At 44.5% G+C, this 20,428-nt stretch overlaps 1 protein-coding gene across 1 annotated transcript in view; it reads left to right on the forward strand.

Annotated features, from left to right (window-relative positions):
* The window catches only part of ppp1r9ala (protein phosphatase 1 regulatory subunit 9A-like A), a 34,581-nt gene extending 16,497 nt beyond the window's left edge, over window positions 1-18,084 (forward strand). Inside the window, exons 3-18 of the mRNA XM_039014936.1 lie at window positions 5,993-6,125; window positions 6,303-6,423; window positions 6,835-6,939; window positions 7,249-7,381; window positions 8,055-8,213; window positions 8,323-8,376; window positions 8,591-8,820; window positions 10,290-10,386; window positions 11,369-11,513; window positions 12,217-12,362; window positions 12,558-12,888; window positions 13,072-13,123; window positions 13,208-13,279; window positions 13,435-13,636; window positions 16,034-16,222; window positions 16,654-18,084. Of these exons, the coding sequence (XP_038870864.1) occupies window positions 5,993-6,125; window positions 6,303-6,423; window positions 6,835-6,939; window positions 7,249-7,381; window positions 8,055-8,213; window positions 8,323-8,376; window positions 8,591-8,820; window positions 10,290-10,386; window positions 11,369-11,513; window positions 12,217-12,362; window positions 12,558-12,888; window positions 13,072-13,123; window positions 13,208-13,279; window positions 13,435-13,636; window positions 16,034-16,222; window positions 16,654-16,812 (2,328 nt within the window). The 3' untranslated portion in view covers window positions 16,813-18,084. The remainder of the gene's footprint in view (window positions 1-5,992; window positions 6,126-6,302; window positions 6,424-6,834; window positions 6,940-7,248; window positions 7,382-8,054; window positions 8,214-8,322; window positions 8,377-8,590; window positions 8,821-10,289; window positions 10,387-11,368; window positions 11,514-12,216; window positions 12,363-12,557; window positions 12,889-13,071; window positions 13,124-13,207; window positions 13,280-13,434; window positions 13,637-16,033; window positions 16,223-16,653) is intronic.
* The last annotated feature ends 2,344 nt before the right edge of the window (window positions 18,085-20,428 follow it).

The raw sequence follows: 20,428 nt of genomic DNA on the forward strand, positions 1-20,428 counted from the left end.
TCTGAATACTTCATGAGATGGCCTTGCCTTTGAGGAGGAGAGGATGCAGACGATAGTGTTCAGCTTAAACTAAATTATACCCACAGACACGGTCAAAAGCTAGATCTACCTCTAATAAAATGACAAGGAGAATAGAGCTGGGCTTATAGGAGGGGATGAGGCTTCATAAATAGCATTCTTCCCCTCACCACAAAATTGCAGTAGTGTGTACAAACCCTTTTGGTTTCCAATCTGTTTACATGGGAATGTTCATGTGAGAAACCCATAGTAGTCTACACAGAGACAGTGGGTGTAGGAGACGACCGACCGCCTGGCCTGCCTGGTCCCTCAAGTCCAGACACGCTCCTGGGATCCAGACCTCGGGCTGTGGAAATGTTTACTGGATTACATCGTGCAGCCTTCTCACTACGACTCCAGCCAAGCTTCCAAACGAAACCCAGTTCTAATCCTATAGCCTTGCTCAGTTACACTCTGCCAGCCTCGGCAGACGGCAACCTCCTGTTTCTCTCTGAGGATGGCTTGCTTTAATCTCCTGGACCATACGTCCGCACCACTCGCGACATCTGGGGAGCACTCGGAGATCACAACGGCCATGAACCGCCATGGAGAGAGAGGATAAGTCTCTCCCAATTAGACGTCTAACTTCCCAAACCATGGACTGTCAGTTGATGCCAGGCTTTACATCTATCCTCTGGAGAATAACTAAGCCAGTTTTTGTTTGTCTCTGGTATTCTCTACTCGATTTAAAGTGCTCTGACTGGAACAGTGGGCCCCTCTTTTCTGAGCCCTTCATTGAGTTGTAATAACATAGTGAGGGCATTGGGTAGGGTGCAGACACTGTGGATGCATGAGGTAACAACTACTCTGTCCATGTATGGAGAGCACTGTTTCAGTGAGGTCACACTTGAAGCTGACCCCATGCCTTAGAAATGAGGGAGAACAGAATCCACACTAGACTGAGTTCATTCCTTTGGCTTTGACAGTTGTAGACTCGTCAGCATTCCTTTTCTTTTAAACCCAAACAAATCTGCAGTTTCCCGGAGTTCTTGACACAGGATGTCCGAAAAAAAATCAACGCTGAAGAGCTCCATCCCTGTGATCAGTAAAGCTTACTGTGTTACTGGTGATGTCCCAGAGCAGACCTGTGCTCATCTGTAAAAAGCAGCTTTGAATTCCGATCTGGCTGCACTGCTTGCTCTGGCTCTGTCTCTCTGGCTGAATATCACATTGTGACTGAGGAAGAGACGACATGCCATAAAGTCCTTGGAGCCCACAGCCCAGGCTGCTTTAGATAGGTCGGATACATACACTACATGACCAAAAGTATGTGGACACCTGCTCATCGAACATCTCATTACAAAATCATGGGCATTAATATGGAGTTGGTCCTCCCTTTTTGCTGCTATAACAGCCGCCATTCTTCTGGGAAGGCTTTTCACTAGATGTTGGAACATTGCTGTTGGGACTTGCTTCCATTCAGCCACGAGCATTAGTGAGGTCACGCACTGATTTTGGGCGATTTGGCCTGGCTCGCAGTCGGCGTTCCAATTCATCCCAAAGGTGTTTGATGGGATTGAGGTCAGGGCTCTGTGCAGGCCAGTCAAGTTATTCCACACCGATCTCACAAACCATTTCTGTATGGACCTCGCTTCGTGCACGGGGGCATTGTCATGCTGAAACAGGAAAGGACCTTCCCCAAACTGTTGCCACAATGTTGGAAGTACAGAATCGTCTGACAGATAATTGTATGCTGTACCATTAAATATCCCTTCACTGGAACTAAGGGGCCTAGCTCGAACCATGAAAAGCAGCCCCAGATCCTCCTCCACCAAACTTTACAGTTGACACTATGCATTCAGGCAGGTAGGGGTTTCCTGACATCCGCCAAACCCAGATTCCCAAAATACTTACATTTTAATATAGAATACTATATACTGTAATTCTGGAGTAAACTGTAGAATACTATACTACACACTCTAGTATCCATCGATCATGTGTAGTACTTACTATAGAATGTTGTAATATACTGTAGAATACTATAGCATATACTACAGTATTATCCGGGGGAAAAAACACTAGCAAATACTACAGGAAGGTCTGCAAAACATGACACTTTTTTAACTATAGTAAATACTAGAGTATTTAATTTGCATATACCCTGCCCATTTCCCTCCCCATATCCCATTTGTGCTATCCATAAGTAAGAAACCTACATGCCAAGTATAGACCATATTTTGTTCAGTACAGGTTATAGAGCAAAATCTCTGAACTATCTGTTCAGACCCCAGTCCTACCTACCTACCGACCAACCTACAGTTTATGGAAACTTTGCTTTTTAGTGTTTCTCCAGGAGGTTTCACTTCTATGTCAAAGATAATGTAACAAAAACACTATAGTAAAATACTACAGTAATTTCTGCAGAAACACTGCAGTATACTACAATCTGCAAAAACACTACACTAATTACTATAGTGTGTATATATACTACATTTTTCTTTTACTACACTATTTATACTATAGTTATAAATCTGCAAAAACTCTACAGTAAATACTTTAGTATTTATATCATAGTATGCTATGTTTGATTTAATCATAGAAATGGCCAACCTGCAATGAAACCTGGCAGAGAGCAGAAGATTGGGGACTGAACACAGGCTTTCTGTCCGCTGTTCATGTTATCTCTTAGCACTGAGGATTAACACCTGTTGCCACAGAGCATTGCTCTTTGCCACATCTATTCCTCTTTCCCTCCCAGCTGTGGCCTACTTTCTCGCGGGGCGTTCTTTGCCTGCCATACTGTGTGTGCAACTAGGGTCCTAACAAGAAATCAGCCACATCGTCAGTGAACTGAGACTGAACCAGCCTGCTATGTTATGTCTGCTCAAATCATAGGTTCTTTAAACCTTAATGAAATCCCTGGAACAGTGCGTCTTTGTGCATACGGGCATTTGTATGCCTCAGCGCGTCTGTTTGCTGTAAACTGGTGAGACACTGAGCTACCTCACTGTCTGAAAAATAACAGAGACAGAGGCTTCTTTCACTGGCAATACAAAAGGGTGAACAACTGTTGATGGTACTGGGAGCACTTTTTAGTTTTTATTGATAACTAATGAAGAAGGGTTAGAGTTTGAGACCTCAAGGCCTAGTCTGCTTCATATTTATTGAAACTCATAACCACAGTAGAGACTAATAAATAGAATAGTTTTAAGCAGAACGGGCCTATTTTAGAGAATAACACTAGTTTTATGAGTACAGACAGACAGAAAATGTGTCTGGTCCTTATTACAGAGAAACTTTCATGAAGTAAACAAAAGATAATTGAAAACGATGTTTTTGGCTTAGTTAGAATGAAATGCCACTTCTGGTCTTCATTTTAACTTTGTTGCAGAAGTCATATATTTTGGTCTTTTAGTAGTAAATCTAGCCTATTTTGCCCCTAGCGGTTCAATTCTACCATTGAAATTGTGATGTAGAGGCACCTACGTCATCTCAAGGGAGGGGTTCGATATGAAATACACTCTCTTCTAGATGTGCTGGGTGGTACCACCTCAAGGGAGGGGTTCGATATGAAATACACTCTCTTCTAGATGTGCTGGGTGGTACCACCTCAAGAGAGGGGTTCGATATGAAATACACTCTCTTCTAGATGTGCTGGGTGGTACCACCTCAAGGGAGGGGTTCGATATGAAATACACTCTCTTGTAGATGTGCTGGGTGGTACCACCTCAAGGGAGGGGTTCGATATGAAATGCACTCTCTTCTAGATGTGCTGGGTGGTACCACCTCAAGGCTTACTATGAAAGCTGGTGACAGCACGACTTATTTGGTAATGGTCTTGGTAAGTGAAGTGTGCCAATATCTTTAGCATGACGCTTCCTTGACTAGACAACTGATGTTACACAAAATTCAAAAGGCAGTAAGGCACATTGCCGCATATGACCAAATTGAAATGTTTTTGCTTACCGTTTCTTACAGTGCATTCGGGAAAGTATTCAGACCTTTTCCACATTTTGTTACGTTACATACAGCCTTGTTCTAAAATTGACTAAATTTAACTTTTTTTCCTCGTCAATCTACACACAATAGCCCATAATGACAAAGCGAAAATGTATTAAAAATAAAATACAGACATACCTTATTTACATAAGTATTCAGACCCTTTGCTATGAGAATCGTCACTGAGCTCCGATGCATCCTGTTTCCATTGATCATCCTTGAGATGTTTTTATAACTTGATTGGAGTCCACCTGTGGTAAATTGTTGATTGGACATGATTTGGAAAGGCACACACCTGTCTATATAACATCCCACAGTTGACAGTGCATGTCAGAGCAAAAACAAAACAATGAGGTTGGAGGAATTGGCCTCCATCATTCTTAAATGGAAGACGTTTGGAACCACCAAGACTCTTCCTAGAGCTGGCCACCCGGCCAAACTGAGCAATCGGGGGAGAAGGGCCTTGATCAGGGAGGTGACCAAGAACCCGATGGTCACTCTGACAGAGCTCCAGAGTTCCTCTGTGGAGATGGGAGAACCTTCCAGAAGGACAACCATCTCTGCAGCACTCCACCAACCAGGACTTTATGGTAGAGTGGCCAGATGGAAGCCACGCCACAGTAAAATGACAGCCCGCTTGGAGTTTGCCAAAAGGCACCTAAAGACTCTCAGACCATGAGAAACAATATTCTCTGGTCTGATGAAACCAAGATTAAACTATTTGGCCTGAATGCCAAGCGTCACATCTGGAGGAAACCCGGCACCATCCCTACGGTGCATTATGGTGGTGGCAGCATCATGCGGTGGGGATGTTTTTAAGGGGCAGGAACTGGGAGACTAGTCAGGATCGAGGCAAAGACGAACGGAGCAAAGTACAGAGATCCTTGATGAAAACCTTCTCCAGAGTGCTCAGGACCTCCGACTGGGGCGAAGGTTCACCTTCCAGCAGGACAACGACCCTAAGCACACAGCCAAGACAACGCAGGAGTGGGACAAGTCTCTGAATGTCCTTGAGTGGCCTAGCCAGAGCTCGGGCTTGAACCCGATCGAACATCTTCAGAGAGACCTGAAAATAGCTGTGCAGCGACGCTCCCCATCCAACCTGACAGAGCTTGATCTGCAGAGAAGAATGGGAGAAACTCCCCAAATACAGGTGTGCCAAGCTTGTAGTGTCATACCCAAGAAGACTCGAGGCTGTAATCTCTGCCAAAGGTGCTTCAACAAAGTACTGAGTAAAGGGTCTGAATACTTATGTAAATGTGATATTTCAATTAATATATATATTTTTTTTTGCAAAATAGTTCAATGGTTGTAAATTCTAATCCCACATGAGGCAGATGTTTTTTTAAATAATTGTTTTTATCCTTTATATACAATAATCATCCCGTGCCCACACACTTCTAATTCTGAAAAGTGAAAGCATACCTGTGAGAGGGGTCGCCCTGATAGTAGTTCTAGGTTTTTATACAGTACCCAAGACCATTCTGTGCGTGTATTTGACCATTGGGAAAAAGAGCTACTGCGTAAATACTGCAATGAGGGTTGGATCGAATTGAGCCACTAATCTTAATATTCAAGGTGATGATTGCACTTTTCTTCCCAACACAATACCGCAATAAATATGAGTCCACATTTCAGATTTATTTGGCATCCAATGGAGGATTCAAACTTACACCGCAAGTGGCAATAGATGTCAGGAACTTGGCGCTTTACCGCTGTGAGCTAACTAGCTGTCCAGAGCCGTATTTGTTCGTGATGCACATAATTGTATTATCAGAGTGAGAAAGTGTTGGGATCAGGTACAACTGTTTACCCACCGCCAAAATGAATATTTAAGAGCAATTCTCACCTGAATGCATTTTTTTTTAAGGGGTTGGGCAAAGGCTGAAATTGGTGTTGAGAGTTACCCTTTTAAGTCCATTGCTTGTTGTTGGAGTGTGGGGACACTGTGGTGAGCCTAGTTGTAAGCCCTTTTGTGCTTGTTTCCACACCACAGGTGTTCAGCACCTACTCTAACGAGGAATACGACCGGCGCAACGATGAGGTGGACCCCGTGGCGGCGTCGGCTGAGTACGAGCTGGAGAAGAGGGTGGAGAAGATGGACGTATTCCCCGTGGAAATTGAAAAGGGTCAGTGTTCTCGTCTGTATTTCATCTTTCCTTTATTAATCCAAGTGTCTCTAAGTACCATTTTAGATGTTCTTTTTACAAGGCCGCCCTGGCAAAGAGCAGCATCATAATCACAATTGTCCAGAGAATGCAGTCTCTTCCATCCATTCTAACTCCCCATCCTTGTTTCTCCCACAGGAGATAACGGCCTGGGCATCAGTATCATAGGGATGGGAGTGGGAGCTGACCAGGGCCTGGAGAAACTGGGAATCTTTGTGAAGACCATAACAGAGCGGGGAGCGGCTGAACGGGATGGCAGGTGATGCCCCACCCCCTGGGGGGAAACAGAAGCATTCACATTTGAACCATGTTTTAACCTTGGCAGTTAAAATGTGTTGTACAGTAGACACCTGGAACTGTCTCTGGGTGCATTATAGAGCCATCACGATGATCCACAACACTGTTGGGGATGTGAAAGGGTACAAAAGCTTCATTTCCCCATGGTCTTCAGACACCATTTCTAAGCAACCGGCTGTATTTATAACTCTGCAAGGCAGCGAAAGAAAATAGCTCCTTCCGCTTCCCAGGGAATCTGGCCTTATGTTGCGCTGCCAGCTGAAAGAATTTGTTCGCTGAAAAAAAGGAGAAGAGTTACTACAACATGGTTACAGTGCACCCCTTGTCGATTACACGCCGTCGCCTTACGATTACATGTTGTCCTTTCCACTAGGATCCAGGTGAATGACCAGATAGTGGAGGTGGATGGGATAAGTCTGGTGGGAGTGACTCAGCTGTTTGCTGCTACAGTCCTGAAGAACACTAAAGGAACGGTCAGGTGAGCTCAGTCCAGCTTCAGTAGTCCTTTTGAAATAAGTCGTTATGATCCTAGATGTGACTAGCCTCGCCCACTGTGTTCCCGAGATTAAACGTGTGGCCGTCCGGTAGCCTACCAGTGAATGACCTCATAGCTATCGTTTTAAAAGTTGTTCGGGTATGACTGGAGGAAAATAAATGTCCTTGAGAAATGTTGAAAGAGTAAATGGGTTTTTATGATTGTATACTGAGTGTGCCTCAAGCCTACCAGCCAGGCGTCTGCTGGTACTACCCCTCTTCACGCTGACCCACCACGCTCTCACACAAACAGCTTTCTGATTGGCCGGGAGAAGCCGGGGACACAGAGCGAGGTGGCGCGTCTGATCAGCGAGACTCTGGAGCAGGAGAAGAGCCAGCAGGAGCAGCAGCACCGGGACGACCCCTACGAACAGTCCACCGAGGAGGTGAGTCACTAACCCTGGGGTTAGTCCAGTTGCACTCCAGCCGGGAAGGTAGCAGTGAATAAGCATGGTGTGTTATCACCCGGAGGGGGGGGGGGGGGGGTCTGGCTGCTGGAGCCTGGTGGAATTGTGCAATGTTTGCTTTTCAAAAGCACAAGCAACCACAAGCCTTTATTTATAGAGGAACTGAGCACAGAAAGGTAGTGCTCCTGGAAAAGCATGACAAAGCTTAAGCCTATTGGATCTCTTAAAAGGTGTGATATACATGTCCCGTTGTGGAACATATTTCATACGCATGCATCTACTTCAATACTGGGCTACTCGTGTACAAGGAGCTGTGTGGTTGGTGGTGGGTGACAAAATGGGCAGATATTTAAATATTTCTGTGTAGGTATGCAAGTCAATGAGTTGTGTGGGGATTTATGCAGTGTTTTCCCCTGTGTTGCCTCATGTTTGGAGTTGGTTGTGTGATGGAACATGTTGACGCAGAGATGAGTTTCCTTCTGACACAGGGCTCCTGCTCGGCTCTCTGCAGGCTGTCACGGTAACACCGGGATATGATGTAGTGATTACCCATACCTCCCCGCTGGGCGCCGAGCCGCAGGGCGCCACGTGGGCGTAGCTAGGTAACTGGCCGTGTGATGTCATCGTGTGGTTGTGGTTGGTTATGTTTCAGGAGGAGCACTACGAGGAGGAAGACGGAGAGGAGGAAGATATGCTAAGGTCTAGTTTCTCTGGCGGAAGGACGGTGGAGGTGTTTGACCTGCCGGAGACAGAGGCCATGTTCATGCCCTTCAACATGGACTCCACGCAGATGGGCTTGAAATTCCAGGAGGTATTTCACCTGATAGTATAATCACAGGTTTATATTATGGTGGATGTGTAATTTTTTGTGTGAAATGTGCTTGTTTTTGTTACTTAAATGGTTTCTTTCTTTACCCTAGCTCCAAGTGAAACACAGCTTAGGAACAACGGCAATAAACCAACTGAAGGAAAAGGTATGTACATCTGAAGAGCAAGCTACTGTTTCATAAACATGAGTACATATGGATCAATGCATGGAGCGCAATCTGTCGCCCGGCCGGTGACCAACCCGTAATTGTCGTCTGTCTCATCTGACTGACCGTAATGATTTGAATATGTTGATTGTACTAGTAGATGAGAAGCCCTTAGATTTAGGTACTGAAAATACATTTCACTCTTCCTCTACAGTTAAGGACGTCCGAGGAGGACAAAGCATCCAGGGAGACGAGAGTGGCTGAGTTGGAGCAGAAGATTGAGAGCAGCAATGAGAAAATGTTGAATCTAGAAGGGTACTGGCTAGAGGCCCAGGCTCTGTGTAAAACTGTCAATGAGCACCTGTCTGAGACCCAGAGCCAGTACGAGGCCCTGGACAAGAAATACAACAAGGCCAAGAAACTTCTCAAAGATTACCAGCAGAAGTGAGTTGAGTTCACTTAGGGTCAAGTTATTTAGAAGTGCATTATTGCATTATTTCGAAGTCTCGGCTTGTGTTGACCTGTGTGTGCTTCCCTCACTCTGAACAAGCTGAAGGCATTCTTCCACTTCCTCTATGCTGAGTCATGTTGTATAGAAAGTACAGTACAGTGCATTTGGAAAGTATTCAGATCCCTTGACGTTTTCCACATTTTATTATGTTACAGCCTCATTCTAAAATTGATGAAATCATTTTTCGCCCCTCATCAATCTACACACCATACCCCGTAATGACAAAGCAAAAACAGTTTTGTATACATTTTTGCAACAAACAAAAAAAGATCACATGTACATAAGTATTCAGACCCTTTACGCAGTACTTTGTTGAAGCACCTTTGGCAGAGATTACAGCCTCGAGTCTTCTTGGGTATGACGCTACAAGCTTGGCACACCTGTATTTGGGGAGTTTCTCTCATTCTTCACTGCAAATCCTCTCAAGCTCTGTCAGGTTGGATGGGGAGCGTTGCTGCACAGCTATTTTCAGGTCTCTCCAGAGATGTTCGATCGGGTTCAAGTCCAGGCTTTGGCAGGGCCACTCAAGGACATTCAGAGACTTGTCCCCAAGCCACTCCTGCATTGTCTTGGCTGTGTGCTTATGGTTGTTGTCCTGTTGGAAGTTGAACCTTCGCCACAGTTTGAGGTCCTGAGTGCTCTGGAGCAGGTTTTCATCAAGGGTCTCTCTGTACTTTTCTCCATTCATCTTTCCCTTGATCCTGACTAGTTTCCCAGTCCCTGCTGCCACCACCATGCTTCACCGTAGGATAGGTTTCACCCAGGTTTCCTCCAGACGTGACATTTTGCATTCAGGCCAAAGAGTTCAATCTTGGTTTCATCAGACCAGAGAATATTGTTTCTCATGGTCTGAGAATCCTTTAGGTGCCTTTTGGCAAACTCCAAGAGGGCTGTCAGGTTGTCCTTCTGGAAGGTTCTCCCATCTCCACAGAGGAATTCTGGAGCTCTGTCAGAGTGACCATCGGGTTCTTGGTCACCTCCCTGACCAAGGCCCTTCTCCCCCGATTGCTCAGTTTGGGCGGGTAGCCAGCTCTAGGAAGAGTCTTGGTGGTTCCAAACTTCTTCCATTTAAGAATGATGGAGGCCATTGTGTTCTTGGGGACCTTGACCTGACCTCAATTTCAAGTCTCATAGCAAAGGGTCTGAATACTTATTTAAATAAGGTATTTGTTTTTATTTTTATTACATTTGCAAACATTTCTAAAAACCTGTTTTCACTTTGTCATTATGGGGTATTGTGTGTAGATTGATGAGGAAAATATTCATTTAATCAATTTTAGAATAAGGCTGTAAAGTAGCAAAATGTAGAAAAAGGGAAGGGGTGTGAATACTTTCCGAATGCACTGTATGTCCACACGTCAGTGGAATGATTTTGAAGTCTAATGGTCTGATTCCTTTCCAGGGAGATTGACTTTGTGAAGAAGGAGGAGGAGCTGAAGAAAGTTCTAGATGAGAAGGATCGATGGTACAAGGAGCAGCTTGAAAGCCTGCAGGACAGGGTGAGAGGAACATATGATTTATTTATTTATTTTTATTTCACCTTTATTTAACCAGGTAGGCTAGTTGAGAACAAGTTCTTATTTACAAATTATGAGAAAGAGACTGGAATATTAGAACAGACGTAGTGGAGAAGGAGAGAGGGTTCAGACCTCGTGGAGAAGGAGAGAGGGTTCAGACCTCGTGGAGAAGGAGAGAGGGTTCAGACCTAGTGGAGAAGGAGAGAGGGTTCAGACCTCGTGGAGAAGGAGAGAGGGTTCAGACCTAGTGGAGAAGGAGAGAGGGTTCAGACCTAGTGGAGAAGGAGAGAGGGTTCAGACCTCGTGGAGAAGGAGAGAGGGTTCAGACCTAGTGGAGAAGGAGAGAGGGTTCAGACCTAGTGGAGAAGGAGAGAGGGTTCAGACCTCGTGGAGAAGGAGAGAGGGTTCAGACCTCGTGGAGAAGGAGAGAGGGTTCAGAACTAGTGGAGAAGGAGAGAGGGTTCAGACCTAGTGGAGAAGGAGAGAGGGTTCAGACCTCGTGGAGAAGGAGAGAGGGTTCAGACCTCGTGGAGAAGGAGAGAGGGTTCAGAACTAGTGGAGAAGGAGAGAGGGTTCAGACCTCGTGGAGAAGGAGAGAGGGTTCAGACCTCGTGGAGAAGGAGAGAGGGTTCAGACCTCGTGGAGAAGGAGAGAGGGTTCAGACCTCGTGGAGAAGGAGAGAGGGTTCAGACCTCGTGGAGAAGGAGAGAGGGTTCAGACCTAGTGGAGAAGGAGAGAGGGTTCAGACCTAGTGGAGAAGGAGAGAGGGTTCAGACCTCGTGGAGAAGGAGAGGGTTCAGACCTCGTGGAGAAGGAGAGAGGGTTCAGACCTCGTGGAGAAGGAGAGAGGGTTCAGACCTCGTGGAGAAGGAGAGAGGGTTCAGAACTAGTGGAGAAGGAGAGAAGGTTCAGACCTCGTGGAGAAGGAGAGAGGGTTGACGTTCCGTTCTGTGGTTCTCCTCAGATAGCGGTCCTGGAGGGCAGCGGTCCGTCTGCTGACCGCGTGGAGACCCAGTCAGGTCAGGACTTTGCAGAGGAAAGGAGATGGAGCAGCCAAGGGAGTGAAAGCCCCGTCACCAACACACAGTCTGTGGACTCTCTACTGTTAGGTAAGTAGGAGGCTAGGAGCCACCCTCCATTTACCACTAAAGGAGGGCGAGATTGCGGATACGTCTCAAATGCCACCTTTTTTACTATACACTGAGTGCACAAAACATTAGGAACATGACAGGATGACCAGGTGAAATTCAGCTGAAAGCTGTGATCCCTTATTGATGTCACCAACTTGACACAACTGTGAGAGGCATTGGCGTAAACATGAGCCGGCATCCCTGTGGAACGCTTTCAACACCTTGTAGAGTCCATGCACCAACGAATTGAGGCAGTTCTGAGGGCAAAAGGGGGTACAACTCAATATTAGAGGTGTTCCTAATGCTCACTAAATAGGGAATAGGGTGCAATTTGTGAAGCAGCCACAGTCTCTGAGCCTCAGTGTCTGAGAATAGTGTACCTTGTGTAGTAGTGATGGAGAAAAAAAGTGACCCAGTCACTTATCGCAGTATTATTTTGGGATAGTGAGCCAACATGTTTTCACCATTTTTATTTCCCCGACTGATCAAAACTCGTTTTCTCATGCTCTCGTCTCTCTGCACTAGACTCATAGTCAGCAATATGGTTGGAACATCGAATCGCAATTAGAATCACAGTATTGAATCGTATCAGCAGTAACGTGATATCGTATCATGAGGTCTCTGACAATTCCCAGGCTTACTGTCTATTGTACCGAGCTGTGTTTTTGTCCCTCCTCCACAGATACAGACTGGAGCGAGCTGGTCCCTGAGACTGACCGCTTGGACACCAGTGCACACAAGGCCAAGGGCTTGCTGGCCCCAAGGAGGAATCGTCCGTCTCGCAACAAACTGAAGGAGAACCTTGGCGCGTCCCCTTGCCAGTCGCAGGTCAGCTCAGAATGTTCTCTCATTCATTTTGGAAATAATATCAGGGTGAATAGTACTAGCTAATTCAAAGATACATCCTTCCTCATCTCCTTCTATTGACTGCATGTTCAATACCAATTGTTCACATGTCAGTCCCATCACTGAGACACTGTTTGTCTCTTTAGTCATCACTGCTGACTGTGTTTTTCCCTCCAGGAGAACAAGGAAGAGGGGGAGGATGCAGAGGAGGACTATGCCAGGAGGAGGAGGTCCATCCAGGAGAGCCTGTCCCTGCCAGTGCCCATCTGTTACCCTGGGAACGGCCAGAAGGACGAGATCACCGAGGCTGGGGAGAGATCCAGGAGCAAGCTGGAGCTCTCCAGCAGCTCCTCCCTGCCCCCGTCCCAGAGAAACAGCGCCGAGAGTGGGAGCAGTCCTTCTCTGTCGCCGCCTAAAGATACCTCTTCGCTCTCGCCACACTCCCCCTCAGGGCTCCTGCGCAATGTCAAGAAAAGGGAGTCCAAGGGGAAGGGCAAGGAGCTTAAAGGTACTGTCCCATATCCAGAGATCAGTCTGCTAACCACAGCATTCTCCTCACACAGTACATTTACAAAACAAGATGTTGCTACTATCACCACTGACTGTCACCATATTGATGTGTCTCTTACTGGCTCTCTGCTTGCAGCAGTTGATGTAATTATGTTATTTTGAAAATATGACTCTGTTACAGATGAGACAAATGAGAGTTCTTCAGCAGGAAAACCCAAAAAGACGATTTTTGGGTAAGTGCCTGAGAGAATGATTTTGTTTTCAATTTGACAGTCCTGTCAGTCCTGTGTTATCTAAAGCTTATTGAAAACCAACAGTGGCCTTCGGAAGTCTGGTGGCAAAGGGAAGAAACATGACAAGGAGGCAATGCGAGCATCTCTGGATAGCAGGTATGTCATGTCTCTATGCCTGCTGTGTCACCACATCCTGGCTATGTCATCACCGTACACTCACAGCTCTGCTATCAGAGGACCTTAGTGCTATTGAAGAGACAATATGTCATTTGGAGACTTAGCTTATTTTTCTTAATTTTCCTAATGCCCAGGGGTTCTGCCGAGCTCCTGGAGGAATCTGGAGGGAACCTGTCCCCCTCTGAGTCCATGACCTCTATACCCACCTGTATGCCCTTCTCCTGGTTTGGGGACAGAGACAGAGACAGGGACAAGGAGCCCTCGTCCTCCAGCAGCAGCCTACCATACGCAGCCACTGAGACCAGCAGCGAGCAGAGCCAGGACCGCAAAAACAAGGTAAGCACGCCTACACAGCTGACCCCATCAAAAGACGTAAAGAAAAAGCACTCATAATCTAGACACAGATGTTTAGTAATTTCAGAATCACCAGTAACAAACAGAAGCAGAAGACGTTTGCATTAAGGAGAGATTGTATTAAGCCATTTTAATTAGTATGCCAAATCCAGCCGGGACTCAAAATTACATTTCATTAGCTACTACTAAAGCCATGTATTTAAAGAGTTGGGCCAGTATGATGCATTTGCATGACACCTCAACATTCTATGGCAGCCATGTTAGCTACCCATTAACATTACATGGGGTATGATTAAACAACGCTATGCAACTGAGTATTCAAAATTCTAAAAGTTGGCCTAACTCTCTAAATAAATGGCTCTGGCTACTACAAAGTGAAATGAAATGCCTTCCCTGTGTCACTGAACTGACCCCTCTCCGTCATTTCTGGACCAATTCATGTTATGTTTGCCAGTAATAAGACAGTGATTCATTGGTCAGTAGTCCACAGTTCAAGGTTTCTGCTCTGCATAGAAATAGAGAATCCAGTCGAGATGTGCAGCTATCAGCCGGCCGGTGTCGTGTTTCCCAGCGAGGGATGATGACATTGCAGTTCAAAAGTAGTGCCCTATATAGGGTGCTTTTTGAGACGCAGCCTCGTTATTAATCAGAGAGAGGAGGATTCACTGGCCTTTCAATGGCTTAGCAACCACAGAATTATCCCCATTTTTAAATGCATCTACTCAAACAGGCCTGACTAATTCACAACCAGGCTGCCTGGGGTGTAGATGGAGGCCAACAGCATCAAGGCTATGGGGAGATAGTGGACAGTGTGTGGGCAGTGTTGGCCACAAACAGGGTCTCCCCTGGTTCTGATGGCTGGGATTCTACTTCTCGGAGTCTGTGTCCCATGGTCCTGTGCCAGCTAGAGCAGTGTGATCCACAGTGTAAAGTAGGGAGAACGACTTGACAAGCTCGCTCACTAACAGTCCTTCTTTCAAAACAGACAAATCTCTCCTGGTCCTCTTTATTCAGTCGCTCGTTAGATTTGGTACAGTATGATTTCCTTTTTCTCCCCCCGCCATCTTAGAGGAGCTGGTAGACTAGAACTAACCCTTCATCTAGTGTTGTGATTGTTCATTTCGCATCTAGATCATACTAATTATACCCCCAAATTGATTTGTGTCGTCGTAGTGGAATTGGGTTTGTGGTAGTGTGTCGAGCACTCTAAATCTAACATTTCACATTCATATCGCACACGATTTGATGATTAGTATTAAGTGTCGTAGTAGAAGTAGTTTGTTTGTTTGTTTGTTTGTTTGGTGACTTTCACGTTATCCTATCCTAGGGATCAATCGATCCTTCACAAGCACACCACTTTTTCTTCAGAAAATGTACTGTTCTAGTTCTCAACCCAAAGTTCCATGCTTTACGGTACTACTGTGGATCACCTTCCTCCCTAGAGCATTACTCCCCAGAGTAAAGAACTGTTGTTTACCCACCCATGTGTTTGTCTAGTTAATGCGTTCCTCCTTGTTTCCACTTGTTCCAGAGTTTGTCAGTCATAGATGATTCAAACCCTGGCAGCCCCAGTTCAGACATCACAGGCTTAGTTGCAGAGCCCAATCTGTCTGGGCGCTCACATACTTTAGTCTTCTCGTCCAGTGAGGTGAGTGCTCTCTCTCTTTGTTCCACGTCCACAAAAGCCTGTGTGGGATGGTGCTGCTCAGATGTCTCTGAGACGGGACAGTCTCAAAGCATGCTCTTTGCCCCCTTGTGGCTGTGATGATGGAATTGTGAATGGCCGCCGGAGAATGAAGTTGCATGTGTGTGATGAAGTTGTCTGTGTGGTGTTAAAAGACGTTTCTGTCTTTAGCTTTGGGGTCCTTGATGTGCAGTCAACTAGCTGAACTAGCAGAAGAGACTCCTTCGTTAGACCGTAGAATGATCTGTGCTGCTCCTGTGTCTGCTTGGTGGAAAGGAACATTCCTTTGTAGATGGTGTTGGATTGTGTGTATGGCTGTGTTTTGTGGCTGTATGGCTTATCTTGTTGGTGGTTCAGTTGATAAGTGATTTTTATTTATACTCAGATAAACGTTAAGACCAAAGCCCTGCCTACTATACTCAAACAAGCCAGGTATGCCAGGTAGAACAAAACAAACATGCTCCCTCTGCATGTCGTGGCCTCTTCCACTTAACAGCGTTGTGACAAACTCTGAATTGACCAGTGCACATTTTTTTTTTTTAATGGGATTTGTCACTTTGCACCGTGCCATGATATTTTGATATTGTGCTTACATATTGTCATGTAACTGACATTGATTCGCTATTTAATACATTATTGTTACTGTTGTTTTGTTAGTTTTCTTGGGATGGCATGTTTTTCTTGGTGTTCCGTAGACCCTGGATGATGAGCCAGTGCCCACGGGGAAGGAGTACCAATGGCAGAACCGCCCTGTCTCTGAGTGGACCAATCAGCAAATCTGTCACTGGTTGATGGGCATGAACATGGACCAATACACTCCTGAGTTCACTGCCAAGGGTGTGGATGGCCATCAGCTCATGCACCTGGACAGTGACAAGTTGAAGGTGAGAGGGCATCACAAGCAACAAGGCCAAAGAAAATGTAAAGGTAGACTCAGCGATATGACATAGATGTAAAAAGCATAGCGGGTCAATTTCTGCAACAACTAAAGCGTTGAAGCGCAAGGCTTCACTTCTCCAGTGTTTTGGTGCCCTGGCTACCACGCTGTGAACAGTGCGGGAAACCCTTGCACATGCGCAGATACTGTGCAAGAGCGAGGGTCTTGCATCTCGCTCATCTCAATATCAGTCAGGTTTCTAATGCCTTGACTGCCACCTAATGGCCAAACATAAACTGGGTGAATTTCACAATAATTTACACTAACACGGTGCATAAGGAGAATGACACATAATAAACCAGAGGAAATTGTCAGATGTTTATGTGCATTTCAGAAAGTAGTGTTCTAGAATGTGACCCGTGATGTTTGTCCCGTCAGGCCCTGGGTGTGTCCAGCCAGAGTGACCGGGCCACCATCAAGAAGAAGCTGAAGGACATGAGGAAGGCCCAGGAGAAGCTGGAGAAACAGAGGGAGAAAAGGGAGAAGGAGGCACGACGCAGCGGGAGGCTGCCTCCCAACACTGACTCTGTCTGCTGAGCTTCCCTAGAGGTGACCCACTCTCTGTCGTAACATAATCCAATGTCCCTCGGGTGAGGCAGGACATTCAACGACCCCTGTATCTGTTCTGTTTCACCTATAGGCCTACGTAAGTGCCATCCACTTCACAGTAGTTACTAAGAGAGCACAAGCACAGTCACACACAGTACTGAGACTATAACGGCCAGTAATGATAATGCTAGCTTAACAGTGTTGATTTAATGTGCCAATTGGAAGAATCATCTGAAAATAGCCCTATTTGTCATTGGGTTATTCACAAGAACACACAAGCTGGCTCTGCTTTTTAATCAAATCAAACACACTGACAGTCCTGTTTCCAGCAGTATCTGTATCACGTCATCATTGTGATAGATTGGGGAAACGGGGATTTCTGAAAGTGATACTGTAATATTGACAAGTGTTGGAGACATGACCAATAACAAAACCCAACATGTTTTTTACCACTATAAAGCTATATAAGTACTTTTATCCATTTTAAAAGTTTCCAGATATGTAGTTGCAGCATTTGTGCACATTTACCCATACAACACGTGGAATGAATTCAGTACGGCTTTGTGTTTTTTATATTGTATTTTTGCTAGCATAACTTTCCTGTAACCATGTACAGATCTTTTCTTGCCGGAACTTTGTACAGTTATTGAGATAAAAGCACTATATTGTCTTTTAAGCTTCAAAGCGTGAGAGGGTGTATACATTGTTTTATTAACTGCATAACTTTTAAAAAATTATTAAGGTTCATAATTTTATATACACTTTTTCTACTAAGTAGAATAGCCACTAGGATGAGATAATTTTTGCTAAATGAAAGGAATCAAGTAATGACAACGAACAATGCTGCTGATCCCCTCCCCAACTGTGCCTGTTTCGAGAATGGAGGATGTACTACTCTGTGGTCCTATTGTGCCGAAGAGGTTTACGTGTTGCTGAGATGGTACCAAGACATGCAATATTATTGTACACTGCATGCACTGCTTGCTGACAGGGTGTGGAGTCCATGGAAGTGTGTGCGCCTGTGACAATAAATCCATTGAATGGTTGGCTGTGTCTGTTGGGTGCATGTTGAGCTTGTCCATACCCAAGCATTTTTTTCAATGTACATTATAAATTCAAGAATGATTCGTTTATATTTTGGATGTAAAAACACTAGTTTGATTCCCTCCACTTGTTCTAATACAAAGAGCTAGATCTTATTATTCTATTCATGGTACATATTGTAAAAGCAGCATAAAATAAACAAATTCTCACACCAGATTCTGTTGTAGTTGTATTCTGTGCTTTACTGGGAGGTCTAATGGTTTATGCATTCAAGAGATGGTAGACTGCTAAGTTCAACAAATGGTCACTTTAATAGTCAACACAATACATACAAAAGTATGTGGACACCCCTTCAAAAAATGTGTTGATTTGGCTATATCAGCCACACCCGTTGCTGACAAGTGTATAAATCCAGCACACAGCCATTCAATCTCCATAGTAAAACATTGGCAGTAGAATGGCCTTACTGAAGAGCTCAGTGTCTTACAACGTGGCACCGTCATAGGATGCCACCTTTCCAACAAGTCAGTTTGTCAAATTCCTGCCCTGGTCAACTGTAAGTGCTGTTATTGTGAAGTGGATACGTCTAGGAGCAACAACGGCTCAGCCGCGAAGTGGTAGATCATACAAGCAGAACGGGACTGCCGATTGCTGAAGCGCGTAGCCCGTAAAAATTGTCCATCCTCGGTCGAATCTTGGTTTGGCAGATGCCAGGAGAACGCTTTGCCTGCCCCAATGCAGTGCCAAGTGTAAAGTTTGGTGGAGGAATAATGGTCTGGGGCTGTTTTTCATAGTTCGGGCTAGGCCCCTTAGTTCCAGTGAAAGGAAATCTTAACTCTACAGCATACAATGACATTCTGTGCTTCCAACAGTTTTGAGAAGGCCCTTTCCTGTTTCAGCATGACAATGCCTGCGTGCACAAAGCGAGGTCCATACAGAAATGGTTTGTCGGTCGGTGTGGAAGAACTTGACTGGCCTGCACAGAGCACCGACCTCAACCCCATCGAACACCTTTGGGATGAATTGGAATGCCGACTGCGAGCCAGGCCTAATCGCCAACATCAGTGCCGACCTCACTAATGCTTTTGTGACCGAATTTAAGCAAGTGCCTGCAACATTGTACCAACATCTAGTGGAAAGCCTTCCCAGAAGAGTGGAGGCTATTATAGCACCAAAGGGGTGACCCACTCCATATTAAATGCACATGATTTTGGAATGAGATGTTTGACGATCAGGTGCCCAAATACTTTTGGTTATGTAGTGTAAATACAACCATGCAAAAGTCATATTAACTGGCAATTCTGTACTGACGATATGTATTAGTTAAATAGGTAAACAATGATACCAACCAAGAAGTTCCTTACCTTCTTCCACTTCCCTACTCCATTTTTGTGGTAATGCTGCAACCAGTTGGTTGTAATTTTGGATAGAGCAGATTTCCATATATTTTTGTTAATTGCATGTGTGACTTAACTCCACCAGTCCTATTTATGATATAATTTACAAAGATCTTTATCTCTAATTTTATCATCAATTAGTATATTTGAGTTTAACCATAATATTTGTTCTGTCTTTTCTGGTGGATTAAACTGAAATTGCAACCAGCTTTACATGGCTTGTTTTAAAAATAGTGATATTTTGGAGACAATTTCATTTTCCAATAATCTAAAGTGAGCGGTTGTAATCTGAATAAAGGGAAAAAGGACATTCTTGAACACGGGATGAGCCATTGTTACTAATCTGCTTTAAGTATAGCTTTTCTATGACTGAAGATTTTAGTGAGAGGTCCTATGCTTTAATATTTAATAATTTCTGACCTCCGAATTCATATTCATTATATAAACAGGCCCATTAAATTTTTTCTGGCTTGCCATTCCAAATAAAACATATATTTATTTTTTTTGCCGTTAGGTGTAGGCAGGGCCATAAGTAAATAGGTCAACTGGGATATGACTAAAGTTTAAATCAGGGCGATTTTTCCACAAATAGATAGGTATTGACCTTTTCATGGTAGCAAGATCTTATCTATTTTTGCAAACTTTCTATTAAAATGTATGAATACCGAGCATGTCCACTTCACCGTCAGACCATTTTATTGGTAAACTACACGGTAATGTAAAAGTTTTATTTTTTTGCGATCCAATACGTAATACGGTGCACTTCAGTTGTAATCCAGAGGTTCAAAAATTAAGTAGATCCTTTATGAGGCTGTGCAGGGATCCAAATTGAGGATTTAAAAGAAGGCATGAATCATCAGCATACAATGAAACCTTTGTTTTTCAGCCCTGGATTTCTAGCCCCTTGATATTATTGTTGGATCTGATTTTAATAGCTAACATTTCAATGGCCATAATAAATAGATATGCCGATAGTGGACAACTTTGTTTTACTCCTCTTAACAGTTTAATACTTTCAGAGATGTAGACATTATTTACTATTTTACACCTGGGGTTACTACACATAACTTTAACTCATTGTATAAGAGATTTTCCAATATTAAAATAGTCAAGGTATTTATATATAAATTCCAGTCGTACTTCATCAAAAAGGTATTTTCAAA

This window comes from Salvelinus namaycush, chromosome 19 (assembly GCF_016432855.1).
Source record: "Salvelinus namaycush isolate Seneca chromosome 19, SaNama_1.0, whole genome shotgun sequence".
NCBI lineage: Eukaryota > Metazoa > Chordata > Actinopteri > Salmoniformes > Salmonidae > Salvelinus > Salvelinus namaycush.